Genomic DNA, 12,034 nt, shown 5'->3' with positions numbered 1-12,034 from the left:
TTAAAGAGATCAATTGTAAAAGCTGATATTTTAAGGCCCTGAGAGTTTTTTGGAAATATTTCTTAGTTTTTTGTTTTATATTATTGGGGGAAGGGTTGCTTTTTATAAATAGATCTGAAAAAAAATCGATCTTCTTTTATATTTTGGTGGGGAGATGGAGAAACTAAAATGTTTTTAAAGAAACAAATTATTTAAAATGTAGAATGGGACAAAAGATTCTGGTTTTCATTTAAGCATTATTTGGTGTAAGTAACAATGGCCTGTAGTTTTATATTTTTTTATTTTATATTTTTATATTTATTTAGCTGTTTCATTTGCTCCTCTTTTCAAAATGTCTTTAAAATTATATCTAGGAAAAGAACTCATTGAGGGAGTAAGTTAAGACAGTAAATTGAAAACAAACATATTAAGTGAAAGACTCCTTAATTAATGGAGAAATCCTTAGCCCTTCTTTTGATCAGCTCCTAGGTCACTGGTAGCCAGTATTTTGTGTCCTCAGGGCAGAAGATTAGAGGACCCTTTTCTGGAGAAATGCACTGGACTAAGAGAAAACAATGGAGACTGACAGGAACATCTAGTCACTGATGACCCTTCCATGAAGTTTCCCACGTGGAACTTCGACTAGTATTGTAGTATATGGAAGAAAGCCTCTCACATGAAACTCAGCAATCAGAGCAAACATGTAAAAGATACAAAAGGAACAGAGACAAGATAATGAGCTGAAGAAAACTTTAAAAAGACCATGACTACCATTAACATTCATAAAGAAATTAAAGAAAGTATTGCACCCATGCAACAAGAACAAGGAAAAACTCTTAGAAAGTGAACCTATATATCAGAATATAATAACTCAACAAGGATGGAAGGACGATAAGGAGGAAATCACACAGAAAATAGAACAAATAGAGATGGGAAAATGTGAGAATAAGTGAAGAGAGTCAAACGATCAGTTCAGAAGCTTTTTGCCTAATAGGAATTACAAAAAGAGAAGACAGAAAATACAAGAAGAAAAAGAATAATAGAAAATTTCCCGGAACTGAAGGACATGAGTTTTTCTGATTGAAAGTGTCCACTGACCACCTACTATAATGAATGGAAAACCGAAATACACACACTAAAGCCACAACTCTCCTGATTTTTCTACCTTTTTTACTGTTTCTTTTCAGTTTTCTTCTCAGTATTTCTTCCTCATTCCAGCCTTAATGTTTCTCTGCTTTCTGTCCTTAATTTTCACCTTCCTTATTTCCTCCTCTACCATGTATTGTGACACGCAGTCCTATGACTTTAACCACCACTATACATCAGTGGCTCCCAGATGGGTAAATCCAGTTGGCTTTTTCTCTTAAATTCCACACCTGTTTCCCGAAACTTCCCCCTTCTTGCGCCCTCACTTTCCAATACCCATCAGTCCTCAAGCATGTCAGAAAACATTTATTTCCTTATCTCTTCTGTTTGTGCCTGCTAATGAACCCATTTCTCTTTCTGTTTTCCCTATTACAATAGCTGAAAATATCCTACAGTGTTACAAATTATATTTTTAGGAGTCTGGGTATCACTCTGGGCCTTCCAACCTCCTCACCCCACTTTTAATCAGTATGTCCTCTTAGCTCTTTTGGTGGTAAGCCTCCTGTGTCCTGAGTTCCCAGGGAACCCTTCTGTTCCTTCATTCTTATAGAGAAAGGTCATTGGACATTTAAGGAGGAAACATGTATGGTAAGAAAGATAAACAAAAATAAACTAATACAAAAGAGGTTCTAAGGATGACTTTTCAAAAACCCAAATTACTATCCTCAGATTTGAGATGATATTGCAAATATAAATAAATCAGAATACTATGATAAAGGAACAGAGAACAAGAAGGAACTTTTAGAAATTAAAAATATAACTGCCAAAATAAAATATTTCTATAGAAAGGTTGAAAGATAAAATAGAGGAAAAGTCCGAGAGTTTAAAAGGTAAAAATACCAAAGAAGGAAAATATGAGCATAAAAGACATAAATGTCAAAGTCCTACATCTTGTTAACAGGAATTCCAGAAAAAGAGACTAGAAAGAGGAAGAAATCATCAAAGAACAATAGAAATGTCCAAGAGCTAAAGATAACGCTATTCAAAATTAAGGTATCCTGGGTGCTGAGCAGAAGGCATATAGATATAGATGATACAGATGTGGATATATAGTATAGATACTGTTAAATTTTAGAACACCGGGGATTACAAAAAGGTCCTGAAAGCCTCTAAAACAAAGAAAAAGCTTCAATCTATGTAGGATCATCCTCAGCCTCATTGAATGTTGAAAGAAGTAGAGCAATGTCCTTAAACATTTAAGAATTGTATGCTCAGTAAAGCTACTATTAAGGATTAAGGCAAAATTGGCTCAATTCCAGACATGTAAAGACTCAGAAAGTTGACCTACATTTTAAAATCATCACTGTTTAACTAGAAATAGCTGATAGAATTTGTTCATGTTTGCTGAATATTTGCTAATATTTTCAAATTCCTACAAGCCCTCTTTGTAGTCCTATTATATAGAATGGAACATTTTCTTTAAATTTTTATCTTTTTTCCCTCATTACTTTTTTAAACCCCAAAGTCTAGTAAGTCTGCTAATTTCTCTGCTTTTCTCCACCATTTTCTTAGAATTTCACTTTTTCATTGTTTTAAAAATCTTGTTTCATTGTTATTTCATTCTTTATATTTTTATCTAAATTCTGTAACTTCCACAACTAATTAGGTAACTTTTTTATAGTATGTGGGAATGTATAAATAGCAGCCATATAAAATAAAAGTAGTACGTTATGGGGGAAGAAGCCTTTTTCTATAATATATGTTTTAATTTTACTAATATGGGAACAGCCTAAATCTTTGTTCCTCCTTCCCTTCTCCCTTCCTTCCATTTCTTTGGGGGGAGGGAAGTTAAAATTTTATATATGTATATAGTCATAAAATTTGACCTTTTACCCATTTAAAGTATAGAATTCAGTGGTAATGCCACTTAATATTACATTAACAATGTTGTGCAACCATCACTATTATATTTAATTTTTTTTCATTACCCCAGAGATTCTGTAACCAGTTAGCAATAACTCCCCATTTCCCTTTCCCACAGCCCCCAGTAACCACTAATCTCTCCGTCTCTATGAATTTGCTAAATCTTTATATTTTATGCAGCACTGCTAAGAATTACAGATTGGACTTAAAAAATCTCTTTATAATATATTTTTTGCTATCATTATCTGTAGTATCTGTCCTTGTTTTTCATTACTGCATAACAGATTGCCCCAAAACTTAGTTTCTTCAAACAATAATAGTCATGTGTTATTTCTGATGATTTTCATGGGTGAGGAATTCAATCAAGGTATAATCAAGATTTTTTTCTCCACAGTGCCTGGGGCCTTTGCTGGAAGATCCCAAGGCTGGGATCTGGAACCCTCTGAAGGCTCATTCACTCACATGTCTGGCAATTGATGCTGGCTGTAACCTGGGGACCTATCTGGGGTTGTGAACTTAAACATACACACATGGTTGCTCCATGTGGCCTGAGCTTCTCTACAACATGGCAGCTAGGCTTCAAAGGCAAGAATCCCAAGACATGAAAGGAAAGACAGAAAGATAGTGTGCCAGCCGTCGAGTGGAGGCCTTATTACCTTCAATGGCCTAGCCTCCAAAGTTGTGTAGCGTCACTTTCACTGCCTTCTTTTGATTGAGACAGTTACAGAGGTCCACCCAGGTTCAAGTGAGAGGAGCGCAAACCCCACCTTTAAATGTAGGTGTGTTGTGTTACATTGTGAGAAGAGTATGTGAAATGGGATAAAAGCTAGTGTGACCATCTTTGGAAATGGAGACTGCTATAGTGTGTGTGTGTGTGTGTGCGCGCGCGCACCAGGGTACCCAGTTCTGGCCCTAGCAGGACAATTCCAAAATTAATTCCTTTCATTTACCTTAACTGCTAGCTAATCAGCTAAACACAGGTATCCCACTTTCTCTAACTAGGTGGGTGAGATTTGCACATAGAAAAAAAGATTAAAAACATGAGATAATGATATAGCTTTTCTTAGAAAAGAAAAACATATTTCTTGAAAACAAAATAATTATTAAAATGTGTCTGTTAAAGTAGCTATTTTAGTTTAATGCTATTAAAAATTCTCCCTGGTCAAGAACATTTTAATATGAAGAACATATTATTTACGAACATTGTGTTTATAGTTTGGGTGTGAAAACATTTTTCTAGGATCTTTTTATTTAAATAAGATTTTATTTATTTATTTTTAGAGATGGGGAAGGGAGGGAGAGAGAAAAATTGATCAGTTGCCTCTCTCTCCCCTTACCTCCCTCCCTCTCTCTCTTTCTCCGCTTCCTCCCTCCCACACCCCCCCTCAACCAGGGACTGGGCCTGCAACCCAGGCATGTGCCCTGACCGGAAATTGAACCAGTGACGTTTTGTTTTGCAGCACAGCACTCAACCAGCTGAACCACGCCACCACACATAGTCTCTCCTTCTTTCCCTGATATACACTTGGAACAAATGGTTTATGAAGTACATTTTAAAACTTCTATAGCCAATCTACCCAACTTCTCTAAAGGTTTAGTGTCCTCATCTGAAATATGAGAATAATAATAGTATCTGCCTCTCAGAGCAGGCATGAGGATTAAATTAGTTATACATAAAGTGCTTGGCACATTGTAAGTGCTTAAAAAATGTTAGACACAGGAAGTATGTAGATGTGTTAATGGTATTCTGCATGCGCGGACACACATATATATATGAGTCATAGCAAAATGGAATTCATTTCCAACAATGTATTCAAAAGATAAAAGATATGGTTAATGAAAGCAGCTTGTTAAACTGTTTTATTTAGGAAGAACATGTTAGATTGCTTGTTAATTTGATAACTGTTTGTTTTTCCTAGTTTGAAAAAGAAAAACAGCATGATATTCGATCATTCTTTTTACCAAAACCTAAAAATAGTCGGTTGGTGACCTCCTGTGATGAATCAAGAATTTTCCATGAAAAAAATATTGTAGTGCCAACAGACCCTGGAAAAATATCTGCAAGAAATATCATTGATTATGAAAATAATTTTGAACCTGAAGCTAAAAGATTGAAGTCAGTCACCACCGGTGACCACTGCAGTCCCCCACAGGAGAAGCCATGCTGGCCCAGGCAAACCAAAGCTCCAGCCCAGGCAACCACCCCACCCGTTCCTGGAAAGGACTGGCAGTGTGGTTTCTGCACCTATATCAATAATGCATTGTTACCTTACTGTGAAATGTGTGGGCATCCTCACGGCAGTGCTGGTGAGTACACAGAGGGGGCTGGCTGTGACATCTTCAGATAACCTGTGGTTTTAGAGATGACTGCTGTTACCAGAGGCTAGTGTGACTTGGCACCAACTAGCTTTAAGCTACAGTGACAACTTCACACAGTGCAGTGAATTCGTCCCCTTGTGGAGTGTAAAAAGCTCCTAGCTCTGCCAAGAATACGTATCTCCTAGCATCTATGACATGGCATTAATTTGGCACAAATGGACATTTCTGATTAATACCAGCAAGATGTGAATTCACTGGGCAGGAAGAGAAGCCATGTTGCTATGGCAGCAAAAATGCTTTATAGTCATAGACCTGCCATTTTCTTTACTCTGTAGATAATACTTGTTTTTTTTTAATTTTTTAATTTTTATTGTTGACACTACTACAGATGTCCTCATTTCTCCCCCTTTGCCCTACTTCTTCCGGGCCCTGCCCTCTTCCCTTTTGCTATCACCACACTGTTGTCTGTGTGTGTTTTGTGTATATATTTTTAGCTAATCCTTTCTCCTTCTTTCATCCAGTCCCCCCCACCCTCTCCTCTCTGATACTTGTTTTTAAAGAAATTATAGATTATTTTTGTTCAAATAGCAAAATAATTCAATGTAAGCCACTATGCCTAGTAAAATACATACTGTGCCATGTGTCATGCATGACAATCATAAAAATTCCTCTGTAGATCTTCCATTAAGAATCAATTTGATATGTTTTATGAGCTTATTCTTTTTAAAAAACATGTTATTTTAAAAGTAGAAATCATAAACATACCTCACAGTATGTTTTCATAGCATAAGATGCCATTTTCTGATGTTTTCTTTTTGAAATGATTATTAATACCTGTAGTTTTAAGAAAAAGATTAATAATTCCATTTGTCTCCAATTCTCCAATCTTAGAGATCATTTTATGGTGACTCCAAATGCCAAGTTGACAATTTTGGGAAGTGGAAGAAGTCATTTTATTTTATCTATTGTAATAATTGTTTACATTTACTTTTCCAGTATATGTGAATTCTTCAGAGAATTAACATTAACAAAGACTCAGCTAAGTTATAAGCTCTGAAACTTTAGTTCCTTCTTGCCTGCCTTGCTTCTCTCTATCTTAGCTTTGATTTGAAAGAAAAAGTAATCAGTAGCAGAGTCTTTCCTCTTTCAATTCTGGGTGTTCTCTACCAAAATCAACCATTCTACCCTTTGGGTGGTTATATTTGTAACATGGACACCTGTTGTCTGTGAACTTAATTGGAACCACAAGCTTTATTCCATATAATCTCTCTCACAATTTGTATTATCTCATTCAATTTCCAACTGCTACAGGCAATACAAATAAAGTATCTCGTGACTCCAAAATAATGTCAGTTCACATTAATTACATAAGTTGAGTGACTTAGCAACAAAAATTATAGTTTAATAGAGTTTTACATATACAGTTATGATTTTTCTTTGTGATGAGGCCAAGAGTAACAATGAAAGTTACTGGCAAACTCTCAAGCAATCTAACAAAAACAAAATACCTTTTGTGGGCATGGAACTGTCTTATTAAAGAGAAATATATATTCTGACTGACAGTGATATTACTGTATATAAAAGACAGTTATAGATTAAGATTACTGTAACTTGGCATAGTGACTCCCTGTCTTGATTTGTATATACTCCAAAAGTATTGAATTGCAGAATTAATTCTTATCCACCTAAATTTTTAAGTCCTTGCCTGCCATATAACACTTTGAAGAAATGGCAGAATCCAAAAAATTAAAGGAGCAACATTAGGATATTACAGTCCTATAAACTTTCATTGTTATTTGGCATCATCACAAAGAAAAATCATAACTGTATATGTAAAACCCTATTAAACTATAATTTTTGTTGCTAAATCACTCAATTTATGTAATTAATGTGAACTGACATTATTTTGGAGTCATGAGATACTTTATTGCTAAAGCAGGATCTAGTACATTAGATAAAATTTTGTATAGCATACCAGTAAACACTAATATTTGTCAATATGTAACACTTATGCTTTGTTCTTAAAATCTAGAGCTTATACTTGACATCTCACTATTCATACACCCAAATTTATATCTCTAACTTGAATTCAGACTGGCTATATCCAGTGACCTATGTAACATGTCCACCTGGATGTCTAATGGCTTCCTCAAGCTTAACATACCCAAAGTGGGATTCTTGATTCACCATCAACACCCAGATCTTCCCTTCCCCTATCTTCCCTACATCATGCTGAAAACATAGTCAGCATTCTTGGTTCCTTTCTCTCCTCCCACACTTAATCCACCAAGTTTACCAGTGTAACCTCTAAAATATATATATCTATATATATATTTTATGAATTAGAAGTATAATATATATTTTTTTATTTTGGTTCTAGCCAACTTATCTTTATTGCTACCATTCCATTGGGAGCCACCATATTCTCCCAGATCTTAGTAGCCTCTCTGTTGTTCTCCCTTGTGGCTATTCTCTATATAGCAACCAGAGTGATCCTTTAAAATCTTTTATCAATGTATTCCTTTACCTAAAACCCTCTAACTATTTCTAGCTACATTTAGAATCTTATCCAATAGGCCCAGGAGCCAGGCTTCCTAGGTTCATGGACAGCTCTCAGGTCAAATGGGACTCCTCCAAGAGCTTGGCCCCGCTGACCTTTGCTCCAAGCCTCTGTCTCCTTACTTACAAAACCCTGCTTTAGTCTCTTTATCGGAAAAGACCCTATTTACTTGTTTGTTTATATTTGGTGTCTCTTTCTCTAGCACTTAGAATGGAATCTCCAGGAAGCAGGGATTTACCTGTCTTGCTCCTTGCTTCCTCTCCAGTACTTAGAGCAGTACTGGATATTTAATGACTTCCAATAAATGTTTCCAAAGAAGGGGCAAACATTGTTTACTGTGTTTCTTTCTATAAGAACTACTATGACTTTCCTTTAACTTTCCTTTTTACACTGGCTTAGAGTAAATATGACTTTATCTAAATTTATGTGTAAATTATTTGTTTGATTTTTATAATTCTACAAATAGGTAGCTTCAACTATACCCAGGATAAAAACAAAAATGAAAAAGATGATTCTCAGAAAGACACATCCAGAAAAGTCTGGACTGATTTTGAATGTGAAAAACAAGTTCTTGCACTGTCAGAACCCGAATCGTTGGCTGAGAGCAAGGAAGAAATAATAAAAATCGAGAAGGAAGGTGGACGCATGCCCCAGCCAGGCAATGGTAAGACTTGCTTCCATTTTCAGTGTCCAAATAGTAACCATGTGCTTAGACACATAATTCTATTAGTAGATTTGTGATTACTACCTGGTTCTGGGTTCCTTGTATTCTCATTTATAATAAAAATATAAACCACATACTTAAACACCAGGTGGCTGGAAGAGCAGAGCTGTTGGCGTTCAGACATTCCACAGAGGGCTGAACACAGCTGCACATGCTGCCCCAGGCCTGTTGCCCAGGCTCATCCAAGCCTGGACCATTCACACAGTGACAGGGTGGTTTGGGGAGGTTCTTTTGGGCCAAATAGTAAGGTTGACAGATTATTAACAGCCACTTAGCAGATAATTGATTCTTTACATATAGATTTGTTTTAAATGTCTACAACTAACTGGCATATTTTAAATTTAGGGTTTGGGGTATTTATTAAAGAAAATGCTTTTAAGGAACATAATTTCAAGGCTATATGAATTAAGTGATCACTTTATTACAAATATAAATGTTGAATTGCAGTATTGCATACCTGAGACTAATAATATTATATATATTTTAATATTTAAAAAAGATTATATAAATCATGACTGCACTTGGAGCCAACCATATAGTGTTTCAGATTTATTTACTTTTTGTTGATTCCATTTATTATTTATAGCTGTGATGGCTGGCAAATACCAGCCTATATGTCATACATCACTATCTTTATGGGCCAGCTGGCATTTTCTTTGTTATTCAGTTAGTGGCCATAGTAACTCACTGATTGATGCTCTTATAATAACCCCAAAATTGTTGAGATGGACTGTTGGAAATTTTTCTTCCAAATTAGTCACTATAAAACACAGATAGAATTTGGAGTTGAATATGTAGCTTTAAAATAAAATGTTCGTTTAAGAATTTCCTAGCTCTAGACGTCCTCCTTTCTTCTTCCTTCAGTCTTCCTTTCCTCTAATCCCTCCAGGTCTTCCCAAAGAATGTGTTGGAATGGATCCTGTTTAAGTGTGTTAATTTTCATGGCCTTTATGTAGGCAGTGTAGTCTCAGGTAGGGTGTACCTTTTGTGTCTCTGGTTTCCTTATTCCTGCTGCAACAATCCCTCAAGTTCTGATGAAGCTCATATAGGACAGCATACCCTCAGTGCACTAAACATGAAACTTAAGGACTATGAGTCTCTTCATCTGTGGCTAGGAAGTACTGGCTTGTTAGTTGTAAATTGGTCCCTTCATCAGGACATATATTAGCTTTATTTACACACCCTTTTCAAAGATCACTAGACTTTTAGAAATTCTGTTCTGCCAGTGAAATATGGATGGGCCTTATCTACTCCAGAAGATACCAGCATTTCCCCATATACCTGTATATCTCCTCTTCCTTTTTAGACTTCTCAGATTACAGGGCTGAGAATTCCACACAAGCAATGTGCCTCACATCTCCCCTCTAACATGGATTTCCATGAAAAACAAACAAAATGAAGACAGAGGAGGCATACTATGTTATAATGTTTTTTCTATGGACATATGCTCTTAGAATTCAAGTGGTACACACTACACTGGAACTATAGTTTGAGAATTCTGGAGTTCTGGAAGGTGGCTGTATCTTCAAAGGACATCTATAGTCTTGAACCATTAAATTATACTTTATGGAAATAATGAAAATCAACTGATTTGGAATTGTTCCTACAATGCTTTTTGTCAAAGAATAACATCTGATCTTTACACATGAGTGTTTCAACCATAGTTCTTTAAACCTAAAGACATAGTAATTTTGAGAGGCACTTATTTTATGTACAGTAAGAAAGAAATAAAAACTCTACCAATTAAAATATGACAATATCTTTTTTTTAAGGATCTTTGACACTTCTTTTTCTTTTCTTTTGAAGGATTTAATTTATTTTTTTAGAGAGGGGAAGGAAGAGAGAGAAACATCAAAGTGCTGATCAGTTGCCTCTCACACACCTCCCAACTGGGGATCTGGTTTACAACCCAGGCATGTGCCCTAACTGGGAATTGAACTAGTGACCCTTTGGTTTGCAGGCCAGCACTCAATCCACTGAACCACATATGCCAGGGCAAAATATGCTAATATCTTAATGATAACCCAGACCAATTCATACCCCACTCTCTTGTTTTCATTTGTTCTGAAGGATTTAGCAGCTTCTCCTGCTTTCAGTTTCTTTGCTAGGCGTAGAATAGGCAACCCTTCAGTACATCTCAGTATCCAAATATGAGACAGCCTCCTCTGTCTGCAGGGATCTCCTTTTCTTCGGTCCTTGGTGAGGCACTTGGTTATTCATTTGCAAAAGAAATGGGTATTCCTCCAATGATACAAATTTGCTCCTTTCAATATAAAACTTATGCTGTCCTGCCCTGTATTTAAGATTTCTTTTGGTGTACATGATAACTGTTCATTTTAATACCAAATCATAGAGAAACATATTGAAGACCTTTTAAAAGTAAATAAACTCAACACATGTAGTAACAACAGTACATGTACCTCAAATGTCACATTGAAGTAACAACAGTATTCTAGTATGACAGCTCGTGTGTGGTCAGGTAATGACAACTACTTGACAGCTGCCACCTGGCCAGCAATGATTGTAAAATGCCACCATTGTTGACTGTAAGACATGCTAATTTCAGATATGTAAAAGTATGAGGGAAATGTATATTTTTGAATTTGTGCAATATGGGAATAATTCACAAATCAAGTTTGTAAAGTAGCTTTAAGTAGAAAAATAAAAATATGATGATATTGCCAAGTAGTATTGCAAACAGATCATATGCTTCAAGATTTGAGAAAATACTTTAAAAGGTCACTGAGGAACTGTGGTGGAGGTAAAGAGCACAGGCTCTGGAGCCAGGTTACTGGACTTAAGTCCTCTTCCTAATGGTGTGGCCTTGGGCAAGTTAATGTGTCTCAGTTTCCTCCTGTGTATAATGCACTACTTATTTCTGAGAGGTGTTAATATATGTGCTCAGACCAGGGCCTGAAACATTGTAAGTATTTGATAAGCATCAGCTATAATTACTATCTAGATCAGCATCGATGACCCTATCTTCTCTACAGAATATATTGGTCAGTGGAACTGAGAAAGGAATAAACAAAAATAGATTATAAGGAAAGAAGCTTGTCCACTTGCTTCCTTTTTGAATGTGAGGCACAAAGCCATAGGAATTCAGGCACTTATGTCGGCCTTGACATAGCCATATTGCAGCCAATAATCAAAACAGTGCTCATTCAGGCTCGACTTAAATTGGCTCTAGCAAGACTAGTTTCTAGACTCCTTAATTCTTAGTAGCAGGCAATTCTCCCTTATACCTGACTTGTAACTTCTCAACTAATTCTAAATGTGTTTGTTTCTTTTTGGGTCACTAGCAAAAGTGCAAAGCTGTTGGTGCCCATATAAGCCAATATGCTCTGAGATGGCCTACCATGAGTTTTATTTCAAGCCCATATACATGTTCTTTGTCACGTATGTTCATATATTTGATAAAACTATATTTCATCGTTCTAATC

General features: G+C 35.9%; 1 protein-coding gene across 1 annotated transcript in view; it reads left to right on the top strand.

Annotated features, from left to right (window-relative positions):
- ZRANB3 (zinc finger RANBP2-type containing 3) overlaps window positions 1-12,034 on the top strand; it is a 143,602-nt gene that overhangs the window by 113,077 nt on the left and 18,491 nt on the right. Inside the window, exons 11-12 of the mRNA XM_054562338.1 lie at window positions 4,908-5,295; window positions 8,334-8,531. Coding sequence (XP_054418313.1) covers window positions 4,908-5,295; window positions 8,334-8,531 — 586 coding nt within the window. The remainder of the gene's footprint in view (window positions 1-4,907; window positions 5,296-8,333; window positions 8,532-12,034) is intronic.

The sequence above is a fragment of the Pteronotus mesoamericanus genome, unplaced genomic scaffold (assembly GCF_021234165.1).
Source record: "Pteronotus mesoamericanus isolate MK-2021 breed Mesoamerican mustached bat unplaced genomic scaffold, CSHL_Meso_final scaffold_651, whole genome shotgun sequence".
NCBI lineage: Eukaryota > Metazoa > Chordata > Mammalia > Chiroptera > Mormoopidae > Pteronotus > Pteronotus mesoamericanus.
This window is presented reverse-complemented; position numbering and strand designations above follow the sequence as displayed.